This window comes from Oxyura jamaicensis, chromosome 2, assembly GCF_011077185.1.
Source record: "Oxyura jamaicensis isolate SHBP4307 breed ruddy duck chromosome 2, BPBGC_Ojam_1.0, whole genome shotgun sequence".
Taxonomy (NCBI): Eukaryota; Metazoa; Chordata; class Aves; order Anseriformes; family Anatidae; genus Oxyura; species Oxyura jamaicensis.
In genome coordinates, this window is record NC_048894.1 from 3,181,967 (window position 1) to 3,194,742 (window position 12,776).

The following is a 12,776-nucleotide window of genomic DNA, read 5'->3' on the forward strand; positions in this document are numbered from 1 at the left end:
TATCTCAGAGGAAAGCAGTAAGAAATTGGACAGGTGAATTAATTTCTTCTTAAGTATTGAAGATACTACCATCAGAAAAAACTGCTCTGTGACCTTATGCTGTTTTTTCAGCATGTGTTGATCTGATGTTACAACACCAAAGAAGAAAAGTTTTTGGAAAGATTCCAAGAAAGATTCCGTTTAAATTCAGAACAATCTAAGTGGGAAGATATTAAATACAAAGATATTTTTACACATTTTATTCAGTCGAACAAGAATGACATGGACCAGCTATATAACCTATTATTGCTTGTGTTTTTTAAAAAAAGACATTTTAAACGTGCAGTAAGGATCTTACTTATCGCCTTTACTCCACTTTTCTCCACTAGGTGGTCTATATGTTCGTAATCTCTGCATTTCCTCTTTCCAGTGCGGAGGAGTCTCACTACTCTCATCATCATCGGATTCAGAGCACGACCGTGATCGAGGCGGGGTGTGATACCGCTATAAAACCAACGAAAGACAATAACTTTGTATATTATACAGCCTCCTTTAAAGAAAAAATACATTCTGTATCTGGTACACCTCTCATACAAGTTTTGCACGCATCTTTATAACAAGCCAGACAATGTTATTTACAAAAAGGTCAGGAAGAACATAAATTCCCCCGCCCAAGATACCCACTTTTGGTATCCTATAGGTGAGCCTGATTACATACTAGCTGTCTTTTCATACTCTGAGGGCACTTCTCACAGCCTGAGAGGGACCAGCTAACTTGTTTTCCCAAAACATAAAAGATAAAATTTAGGAAGTTAAGTTCTCTTTACATTACAGTTTTTGGAATAACACGATTACAGCAGATAACCGAACTTCCCCCCTCCAGGATACTAAAGCACAGATGTTTCAGTTCAGTTAGCAGATACTTAGCTGTCTGTAATCATAAAAACAAGCTCTGTTTCAAAAGTCACTGCTGTTCAGTCCTTAGGAAATGGGCAGTTTAAGACATCTTCTAAGCACAAAGTCTTTCAAAAAAGTGGAATGAAGCTTCATGTTAGAAAAAGATGCTTACACCCAGCATTTCAAAAGGTAAAAAGAGCTTTTCCTGCACCAGCAGAAAAATGGTCGTAATATCGCCAAGTCATTATTTCCCATTACCCAGTTGGATACACACTTAGGTAACTCATACGAGGAAATTAGATGCTCCTTGACTCAATTAACAAAAAAGAAAAACATCTGGGTTTTACTCAATTATTTTGAGCCACTTATAAAATAAGTGATACGTTGGAAAAAAAAAACAACTAGACTGTCTCCCAGAACAAAAAGAGAAAGATGAATGTATTGGTTTACACAGAATTCAGTTAAGAAATAACAAAAGATATACTTAAACTGTTGGTTCGGCTTTTTGACATATTGACAAGTGATTCTGCCAATGTTGCCAATAAAATTGTTTATCAGCAACATACGCACAGTGATCAGACACTGTAAGTATCAGAACTGGGAGGACAAGACAAGAGATACAGGTCAGAAAGGGCTGTACATACTTGGGACACTTCAGAACAGCCTCGTCTGCCGTTATGCAGAACCAGTATTAGTGCTTAGGAGAAACAGTGAGGAAATCCAAGCAGTGGAGAGAGTAAAAGCTTGTCTTTTCTCATTGCTTCAGACCTTGCAGTTTGCCTAGGATGAACCTTTGCTGACTTCATTTCAGTCTTTACAAAGAAATAATTTTATTCTTATGTTTGAAGCTACTTTTTGTGGCTGAAACTACTCTTGTAGCTGGGTAAGCCTTTGTTTTCCCAAACAATGCTTAGGCAAGAAGACATTAAGAAGAAGGGTAAGGAAAAAGCATTGTAAAATGAACTACTTGGCAACAAGATTTCAACCTTCTAAGCTTGAACCTACTGTAGGTCGATAACAGTTACAGTGCCACACAAAGCCTTCAAGGAAATTCAAAATTCAAAGCTCAAGGTCAGACAAGATACTTTGGGTGAGAAGAAATAAAAGTAAGTCACATACTATTGTGCCTCTTCCTTTAATTTTTCGTCCGGATTTAGAGACTGATGGTTTCTGGTCTGTTAGAACTGGTGCAGCATCAAGAAGCTTCCTGAATAAAGTAATAAAATATGAGTGCACACACACAAAAAACAGCAACAATTTTACCTTAAACCTGAACTAATTTTAAATTAATCATGTAAAATATCTTAATCATCTATTTTGATATGGCAGAACCGAGAATTCAGTAATTGGCTCGCCAAGAAGCCAGCCAGCCACGCACGGACCCGCCAGGAAAGCAAATCAATACATACTGGTTTTCAACCAGCTCTGCAGATCTGCCCTGCCTTTGTGATAAATAAAGGCTAACAATGAACTTCCAAAGTACTCTGATACAGCGTTACACGGCTTTTCTAAAGCAGCTAACTTATGTTTGCTGGACAAATCGTGAAGATGACATGGAAAGAACAGTTTCAAGATCGCAGCAGTTACACAACAATGCCTGAGCAGACAGAGTGGCAGGTCGTAACAGTCCCCAAATCCTAAAGCCTTCTTTCTTTCCTCGGCAAGAAGTAATTCAGTATTCCTTTTTACACAGTTTGAAAGAAGCAGATACAAAGGCTTTGAAAACACGAGTAAAGAAGAAAAAGCTCACAGCAGATTATACCCCTGACTGAATTAAAACAAATAAAGTGTCTGGATTTTAGAGATGCCCAAGACTGTGCTGTATCAGCTCATCTGAATCCAAAAGTGAAGAAATTTAATAGAAAAAAATCAAACTGCTTGTAAGATTCTGTTTGACTGATTTTGCACTGAAGTTTCACCCTTTAGTCTAAGAAAGTTGAAAAAAGCCCTCACCTATTCAAGTTTACCTTGCAATCAAATACCTGCTGTATTTTATGTTGCAAAATTTCCTCTGAAATTAATGAACCTTGTTTTTTTGCATCACCTCTAATTGTGCTGAAGGTCATAATATGCATGATCCTTAAGGACCGATGAAACTATTTTATGAGTTTTCACTGAAAAAAGAACTGAACTATGTCGAAAGGAAAACTCCAAAGAAAAACAGTAAATAGGACAGGTAAATTACCTCATTTAGAAATTCGGACACTACAGCCATTGCTTGCTGTAAGTTCTGGGAAAGTAATGTTAGCAGGAAAGTTTTATGCGTAGTTTCTACCAAGAAAGCCAACACAGTAATAAAACTCCTTACGGCTCAGGTTCTGCGTTGACAACAGGCACATCTCTTCTTAGCAAAAATCTATTTTCAGGCACTGGGGGAATTTCTTCAGGACGTACGACAGGCTTATCCCTCTTCGTGCTAACATCAGTTGCTTTTTCGGTTACGTCGCTCTTGTCAGAAAGGCTGCTAGGAGGAAAAATAAGTTTATAAATAAAAAACAACTGACAAACACCACCGTTCAGGTTCCCACAATAAGCCCACGTGATGCAACAAGCTTTCAGATGACTGAGAATGTGTTTCATTAACAGCTCATTTTATGCTAACGGAAGGATGGTGCGGTATTAGAAGTAAGGTTCAGTTCTCACACTATAGCAAATAATTTTGCTTTTAATTTGCCACTTGTCATAAAATATTTTTAAAATATAATCGAGTATGAATCAAAGGTCTCTATTTGCCTAACATTACATTATCACAGGTATAGCAAATCCCAAACGCTTTAACATGCTAGACATTTATTTCAAAGTTACTCTAGATTCTATCTACAGAGATCTTTAACTGTTCCATAGAAAATCCGCCCAACAAGTTCGGCTTTAGGGATTTGTTTTTTAAAAAAATCAAAACCCAAACTTACAGAATAAAAGCACCTTCACATTAATTGCTTAAGTACTTCACGAAAAGGCAAAATTTATCAAACTCCTCTGAAATTCTTAAATTTGAGAAAGTAGTCACCATCTTTGGTTTGAGGTTCGCTTGCATCTTGAATCCTCTTTTTTCCTCTCTTCCTTTCTCCGTTTTCTTGATTGTTTTGCTTTAGCTCTTCTTTTACGCTTTCTTCTTCTGCTTCTTTCATTTTCAGCTTCGCTTTCAGACGAACTTTCTGAAGAGCTTGATGCACTGGAGGAGGATTCTGACTCTTCTGATTCAGAGCATACTTTCTTCTTCTTCTCCAAAGCTTAGAAATAGATATTATAATATTTATAGTGTGCACATGTGCATGTAACTTAGCATGTATATAAATATAACAAAATACACAACTTTATGTATGTAAATACACACATGTGCTCCTCCAGAGGATCTGTGTGTAAACCATGAGCACTTTTTAAGAGTGAGGTTTGTTAAAGAATAATTATATGCATTTATTGTGCCCCATGTAAACCAATTAAGTTACACAGGTATTTTCCAGCAAAGATGGTTGTAAAAAATACCTTCAGTGAACTGTAAGAACCTCCATGCACAGCTTCTACCATCTAAGATACTGCAAAGCCAGAGCATTTTTATGATAAGCCATACACTGAAGTTTATAACTGAAGTTAAACATCCACGTGTGCCAAGCTCTGCCACCCTCTCCTTTCTGCATTCCCATACTTTTACATTATCTTTCCTCGGACTCTTTCCACAGGACATAAAAAACACATTATCCTTGAGGAAAGTCAAAACTAAAGTTAAAAGATCCTAACTCATAACAATCCGAAGCTTTACAGCACCTGTCCAAAGTCACATCCAACGTCATCTATTTCCTACGAATTCTCACAAAAAGGTGAATTATGCTGACTATGTTTGTGGCAGATATTAACTTGATGTATCGCATAATAAACCTTCAGGAACCGCACAAAATTCTGCATCCAGAAAAGCTTCTGTTCAGATTACTGTCTTTCAAACCTCAGAAAAATAAGTTATGATTTCTTTTGAGTATGTCACATGAACCTCAAACGTTAATTAGGAAGATCAGGAAGCAGGCATACGTTTTCTAAGGCACAGAGGTTTAGGTCAGAAAACCTTTTCCCTTGCTGTGCCTTACTCACCTATGCCTACCTTTACGTTTGAAAGAGCTGTTAGAACTCAATTAAGATTCTAGAGATTCACCACAGTGATTTCTGGATGCTGGCATCATTTTTACACTCTGAAAAAAATGTCAACATTCAATTAACTTCAGCGTATGTATGCTTACCATCCTTTGCTGATTTTGTAACAAGCACCCCACAGTCAATAACTCGTACATCTGCATAGGGTCTACTGGCAGTATCGGTTTTCAGATTTTCTATTTGCTCTATTACTTCAAACCCAGAAATAACCAGTCCAAAGACAACATGTACGCTGCAGAAATAAAACATTTGGAAAGCACAACATTTACATCTCGCTTTTCCTCCGATGAATTTCAGATTTTAAAAGTCATTCTGAAATAGAAACACTCAGCTTCACTGGCATCGACTGGCTCTTAAAAGATAGCAAAAAATCTTATTTTTATTACTTTTGCATTTACAACAATAAGACTTCATGGGACAAGAAATGGAAGTCTGCTCTGGTTCAACGTGATGTCATTCTACTCTCTTCTAGCAGGCACTATAAACAGGACATAATTTCTCATCTACTTTACTTTTGAAGTTTTGTGTAAGAGGCAGATCAAATAAAGGCAGCACAGAAGCACAGCTTTCCCCAGAAAAGAAGCATTTTTAGGTCTACACAACATCAGCCTACAAGTTCCCACTGACACTGAAGGTGCAGTTGTCATTAACGAATCCCCAGTTCTGTTCTACTGCCCCACATTCCTCTTCTGCCCTTTCCTCCAACTGCCCTGTAACTTCCACTTCCAGGAACTAGCATATTTTGGAGAGAAAACAGGTCATCAAAAGAAGTACTACTAAAACATGTTAAACTTGACATTTCAACTTGATTTGTGAGCTGAGGGCAGCAACCAGATTTAAATAAATAAACCTTCCAAGTTTTCAGATCACTTTAGGAAGTAAGTTGCAATTTGAAATATTTATAGAACTCCAATTTTAGATGTCCCTCTTTTTCTAACGAATAATCTTGATCAGAAGTAAAAGTGTTTCCCCATTGCTGTCTACCACCAACACGATACAACGAAACCTCATGAATAATCTTTGAATTTATTCAGCGCTGAAGAAACGACACAGGACTTACCCGTCGAGATGAGGAGCAGGCTTTGTTGTTCTGTTTGACAAACAGCAAGATGGTAAGATGGTAAAAAAAATCAAGGGTTCAGATGAAGTAAGAGGAGAATGTCACAGAAAAAAAAGGTGAAGGTAAGACAAAATAGTGAAAAAATCCAGTTACATACACGGAATTAAAAACCTTACAGATTACACATACAGGCCTTATTTTTTAATCTTATCTTTTACATGATATTTGTTTAAAGTTTAGCTAACTGTGCATACTTGAAAGCTGTACCAAATACCATCGGATGCATGCAATAAACAATATTCAAGTGCCTTTACATACACACTCAAATATAACTCACTAACATCTTTAATCACAAAGATATGATTTGGAAGTAAGTACTTGGTAACTAAAGAAATTTAACGTTTCTTAAACTGTTAGGTTCTTACATTACAAGGTCACTTTAAAGTCGGTTCTATTTTAAAAAGGAACAGGAAAACAGAGTTATCATATGTGATAGATTCTTTGCTTTTTTTTTTTTTCCTGCTATTTTATTACTTTCCACCTACTCGGCTGGCCTCAGGACTCACAATACAAAGCGGTACTACTTTAACCATCAAGACTGCAGCGATTCAGCTCATAAGCTCACAGGCTTCCCAAAAGCAACAGTAGCACAATGCAAGCAGACATGATAAGGTACCCTACGCTCGATTTCCGTGATAAATTCGGACTTCCTCCCTTTTTTTTTCAGGTTCCCACGTTTCCAGCCCAAAGGGGAAATGCCACGGCATAACATTTTGCACATAGGCGGTGGTGGCAGCTACGGCAAATCTCCAAGCTGACTTTTAATTGGGATAGCCAAGGCTGGGCATGTGCAGCTGTATCTTAAGATTCACCTTTGTGGTGGCAATGCTATGACCTGGTACCTTTGTTTGTCCTCTCCTAGAAGGGAAAGGAAATTAATGCAGGCTTACTTAAGGGAATAGCGTTGCCCAGAGAACCAGGCTGCACAGACAAATTCAATGAGGAAAATCAGAACTTGCGCTGATCTTATATACTGGGGGAAGTGAGGGGAGGTGAAATAAATGTCAATATAATTTGCATTTGAAGCTATTTTCTCATTTGAAAACATTCTCCCTCTCCTCCCGAGGAACCATTTTGACTTTCTAGCTTCCTTCCACTACGCTACACTGTAAAAAAAAATAAAAGTAAAAACCCCACAGGGCCTAGATGCTTCTTCTTGGTAGGACAAAGTCAGGTTCTCGCTGCTACAATGAAATACTCCAGATAAAGCACGTAGCTTCCTTCATTCTGGCTTTCAGCTAGGAGGCCACAGAGCGCCACAGTGCTGGGACACGTGCCAGAAGATGGAAGTGCAATCAGGAGTGCTTACACTCCAATTTTTTTTTTTTTAAGCTCCAAACACCAACCAGACCTTCTGCTTCTGTAATCCTAAATATTATGGAAAGCAAAGGGAAAGAAATGCTATCAAGAAGACATCTCGTTTCTCAGCAGCAGGGGCTGATCTTTGTTTTTCCCTTGCTAGCCCAGCACGTTGCTACAAACGGAAAAAGTCTCAGAGCTTTGGGAGTCTGGCAAGCAGAAGTTCACTGCGTTAACAACCTGCTGTTAGGTGACCGTTTTTGGCAGGCTCAACGATAAAGCTGATTTAAAGTAGCGAAAAATAGAAGTGGGTTACTTCAGTGAAACCACCAGTCAACGAGTCTTAGCGTTTAGAGTTAGCTCGAGAAAGCAACAGGTTCAAACACGCCTGGTATGAATGCTGTGGTAGCGTGCTCCTGCCATGCTGCAGCAGCACTCGGGGGCCAATTGAGCAATTTATTTAAGCAAATTATTGAAGTACGTTCTGTGGACTGGTCTTTGATAAGCAAGGAAATGGATGGCTGGTAACTAGTAAAGCCATTTAATTTCTATCATTACGCTGGCGATTTGATGGAGTGGACAGGACTTTTCTCACTTGCCTGGTCACGAAGTGGAAGCACACAGAAAAGCAATACCCCAAAGCAAACTTCTCAGATGCACAAGGAGGAGTCGGGCAACTTGCAAGACTTCCCATGGGAAGCAGAAACCAAACTCCTCGTCGTGCTTCTGAGAGCTCTCGTTGCGAGGTTAGGGCTGGAACACTGCAATTATTCTGCAAACTTGTGCACCTTAGAAGACCACGTCAAAGCTCTTTTTGCCTATGTTCCACCTTTCATTTCTTGAGCACTGACTTCAAAACTTTGCCAGGAGAAAACCTACTTACTACTTCTGCACTACAGAAACCTAGTTAGGATGAGTCCCTCCCAAGAAATAGTATTTTATTAAAACATTCCTATACAGAAGTTTTATAATTTAAAACATTCAACATCTGCCTTATTATAGGTGTTATTATCCAAGTTATTTGCAGAAGGACAAATACCTTTACTCACCCCCAATTTAAAGAAAATTGGTTTAAGATACTGGTGAAGAGAAGAACATCTTTTCCATAAAAGCACCTTTTTTGCCCACCCCCCAAGAACCTCAGGCCTAACAAAGGACTCAAAGCACGTAACAATTTGATCAGAAAAACAAGAAAGATTAAAAACAGAAAGAGAAAAGAAAAAGGACACAGCCTTAGAGGAATGAGACATTACCTTTGGAGCGCACGATGTAACACTGTTTCTGTAAATTTTACACAAAAATGGCAGAAATAAATTGTAATACATTTTCAGACAAAACTGAGTCTATGTTTTATTAAATACAAGTTTAAAATTAATATTAAGTTGTATGCAGAACAAGGATGCCTAAAAGAGGGCTCTAAATTTTCTTTAGAATACAAGGTACTTTGAAAACTACAGCAAGTTCTCTTTAAAAACAAAAGAAAAACCTACAGACATAGCCTGCTTGCATCCACTCTTACACAGGAAAACTGTTAGAAAAGAGAATCCCCCCAGTCCCCTCCGAGCCTCAATCCAAGTGTTAGAACACATGCACAACTTGAAGCAGATGAATAACGGATTTCAATGGGTTTATTCACATGCTTGCAGTCACAGAGGTGTTCAAACGCTCGTCTGAACCCAGCCCTAGGTAAATACTTCATAGGATGGCAGCCCGTAAGTGAAATGGTTTGGTTGACAAAATGAAAGGTGTCAGTAAGTCCGCAGCTTCATACGTGTCGTAGTTAGCTTGTATCTCCCTTGTATTATGAAGCTTTTCTTAAACTAAGGAAAAAAGGCGCTCTATGAAATATATGCATTGTTGCTCGTGTTAAAAATTAGGGAAAAACAAGAACGCTGCAGGTGCAAAAGCACAACGCACGTGCACCAGCAAATTCTGTGCTTTTGTTCTGGTATAAATCTCATGAGCAGCTGTAACTTCAAAATACACTATCAGTTAAGTATACATCTGTGCTTTTTTCTCTCATATAGACTATTAGCTCTTAATTATCTCTCTGCATTATCTAAATCAGTGAAATGATCCATTTGTAACTTACTGCAAATAATAGCATCCTGTGACTGCTTCCACGTGGGCTGTACGTCTACGTAAACCTGACCAAACCAACAGGAGCTGCTGTGTGACAAGTGCACATACACTGCCTCTGCTCAAGGATAACGCGATTTTTTTCGTTTGAAACTTGTAGTTCTCCTTCATATTTCTGCAAACTGTTCAATCATCAGCTCAAAGTTATTTCATTCACAGTAAAAAAGAAACGATTAGAAAAATATCTGGTTTGGGACACTGAAGGAAAAAAAAAAAACAACAACTGAGAAGTGAGCCACTTAATATGCCAGTAACATTCAGAAATCACTTGTACAATCCAAACCAAAAATATTCACAAATGATTTTAGCCTTTAGCCATTTAGCAGTTCCAAGAGGTTGCTTTATTTAAATTTAGTGACTGGACAACACCATACATTGAGAACATTTTTGAACCAAAAAGCTGTTTACTTTGGAGCAAGGAAAAAGCTTGAGAGCCATGTTAACTGACAATACCCTCAATATGGGGAAAAATAAATTCTAATGAATAGCAAAACAGCCTCAAATTTTAAATAGCTTTTAACACAAGGCAAGAACTAGTAACTGTTTGAGCTGATAACGAACAAAACCTAGCACTCCTCTAAGTTGCAATAAGAAGGTATCAACCTCAGTAGTTTAGAGGAATGCAAGGTGGTAAGTTAATTATACAAAGCTTCCAAATGCCAGCTGCTCTTTTTGCCTCCTGTTGTTCTCTTTATGTCTCATCCTGCACATTCACATTTCTACTTCTGTAGAAAATACAGCTCAGTAGATTTTGGATGACTTAACAGAAGAAGTTACTTGTTTGCACTTGTAGAATCTGTAGACTCACAAGTTTTATAGTGCTTTATATATTAATTTCCATAAGAGTGGCACTTATTTTGTATTACAACTTACTAGCAGGCTGGGCAGGGCCCCAGGCACAAGGGAGTTGCTCAAAGAGACGAGAGACTCATGAGATCAGCTCGTCTGAGAATCAGAATACACTGCTCCAGAAGAACATCACCCAGTCACTGAGCTGGTGAATCCAAGAACGGGCTGAATATCCCCCTTGGCTCTCAATTTGTGACCTGAAGACCTTAGAGGCATTTCTGTAATACTCTAGATGCATCCCTTTACTCCTAATAACAACAGTATATAACTTAAAAAACATCTTTTGGCAGTCCAAAACAGGTGCTGGAGTATACAGAAAAAGAAAGATGTTTCTAGTGTGGTTCCCGTCAACCTCCACCCCATCCAAAAAAAATCTGGATCCGAATATCAACATGGAAACAGGACAATAAAATAATAATAATAATAATAAAGATTAACACTCAGGTAGTGCTTAAAAGACTTGTTAAGAACCTGGCTTTAAAAAGAAATGAAAGAACTTATTCACAGAAAAGAAGGAAATTAATAGTGGAGCTATCTGAAAATACAAATAGCTAATTTATAAACTAGTGTCTTGCAACTGTCTTCAATACAGATCTGCAATAAAATGCTGTAACAGACCCCTTTGGGTACAGGAAGCTGAAACTCCAGCATTTCACAAAGCCAGACAGCCTGTGTGTCCTTTCTGCTGGATTTCAGCAAGATGCTTCTCATCAGGCTAGGTTAAGATACATGTGTGAATGACTTGGTATATGTAAAGTGCATATGCATGAAAACCTTAATCCTGCTGTAGCCAAATATTCTCCTTTCAACCCAAGTGCTACCCTTAATTCAAGAAGGAAAAAAAAAAAGTCAGCATTAAACATAACACTTCTGACATACACCTACTCTGAATTCTAGTTTTGCCTCTTGCTAATTTCTACCAGCGCCTTACATGCTTCAGTTGACATCACTGAAGTTTCCCAACTTCACTTGCACCATTTTTTTCCAGTTCTCTGCTGCTGCTTATGAATGTTTCGACACATTCACACATACCAGAGGAGTTCCTGATGAATCAAAGAAAACCGGTGATACTTTAGAATAGGTCAGATGCTTCATTAACTGGTCTGAGCTTCCATTTCAAGTAAACTGACCGCTGTAGCTCAACTCCTAATGATTTTTAGTCTTGTTGTGGCCAGTGTGTTAGTGCAGTCTGCCCAAGAGATATCTGCTGCCTGATTTGCTACTATGAAGACTAGTTATTCCAAATGATGCTCATCCGTGGTAAGTGGGGAAAGTACTTTTGATGAGTAAGGAAAAATGTTATATTCAGGATTCTTACTATTCCCCCAATCAAACAGATACTTATATGAAAAATAACTTATTTGCACTCTTTACTTGCTACTTTGGGAAACGACATGATAGAGAAATTCAGAATTCTAATCCCTGAAGTTATTTATGCACTATAAAAAAATGTAAATGTTTAAAAAGGCTTGACTAAGATGAGCTATTTCCTTTTCTATAAATAGAATCAGTAAATTAAACATATTCAGATTCAAAAATCTAAGGACTGAAGATTTCCACTTAAGACTGCCTTTCACACAATTCTCAGGTTATGTATTTGAAGATTTTTTCTAATGATAAACTAATGAATAATTGAGCTACTTCTTTGAATAGAAGGACAATTTAATTTCAAGTTAAAGCACATCACTAAAGGAAGTAAAAGAAAAGCTGCAGAGATGCAAAGTATGTTCCCTAAAGTAATCAGACAAATGTCAAACAAGACTTATTGCTTTAAAATAATGCGTTTTAAAGTCAAAAGTCAGAAACTGTCTAGCTATAATCTTTAGCTGTTTTCTACTTTGAAACTTCAAATTTAAACTCTACATGCTATGAGAAGCCAGGTTTCACTTTGGAAAAAAAAAAAAGAAAAAAAACAACACTACATAGATTGCTGATTTTGTGTTTCACCATCCATCCTTGCCTATTTGTAAATCAAGTTATTGGACACAAATGTAACTTCAAATTGACCGTATACAAGCACATCTGCCTTTATGAGCAGCCTCAGTGGCTTCCTAAGGATTCTGTAATTGCACCAATCCCCAGGATGAGCTGCAGCACTGGAGACCAAGTAAGGGATTCAGCTTATATGCCAAAACTTGAATATATTAAAAAAGGCATCTGCAAGCGTATTCAGCTTGCACAGCAAGTTTGTGGTGGCAGAGGGACTGCAGGGGTGGCCTCTGTGAGCAGAGCCCAGCAGCTGCCCTATGGCAGACCAGAGCCAGCTCCACAGCTGATCCATAAGTTACACTGGTCGGGCCTCTGGGAGAGGAGATTTAAGGGGAAAAACCTGCTGTGCTACAGCAGCTGGGAG

At 38.1% G+C, this 12,776-nt stretch overlaps 1 protein-coding gene across 6 annotated transcripts in view; it reads right to left on the reverse strand.

Annotated features, from left to right (window-relative positions):
• The window catches only part of NKTR (natural killer cell triggering receptor), a 40,241-nt gene that overhangs the window by 9,203 nt on the left and 18,262 nt on the right, over positions 1-12,776 (reverse strand). For 3 of the 6 annotated variants that reach the window (XM_035316550.1, XM_035316548.1, XM_035316552.1), the window contains 6 exons: positions 6,077-6,106; positions 5,103-5,248; positions 3,884-4,106; positions 3,185-3,340; positions 1,996-2,083; positions 338-483 (listed from right to left, as the gene is read on the reverse strand). In XM_035316550.1, the coding sequence (XP_035172441.1) occupies positions 338-483; positions 1,996-2,083; positions 3,185-3,340; positions 3,884-4,106; positions 5,103-5,248; positions 6,077-6,106 (789 nt within the window). Of the gene's footprint in view, positions 1-337; positions 484-1,995; positions 2,084-3,184; positions 3,341-3,883; positions 4,107-5,102; positions 5,249-6,076; positions 6,107-8,688; positions 8,708-12,776 lie in introns of those variants that run through there. The other 3 variants (XM_035316551.1, XM_035316549.1, XM_035316553.1) reach the window with 2 other exon arrangements.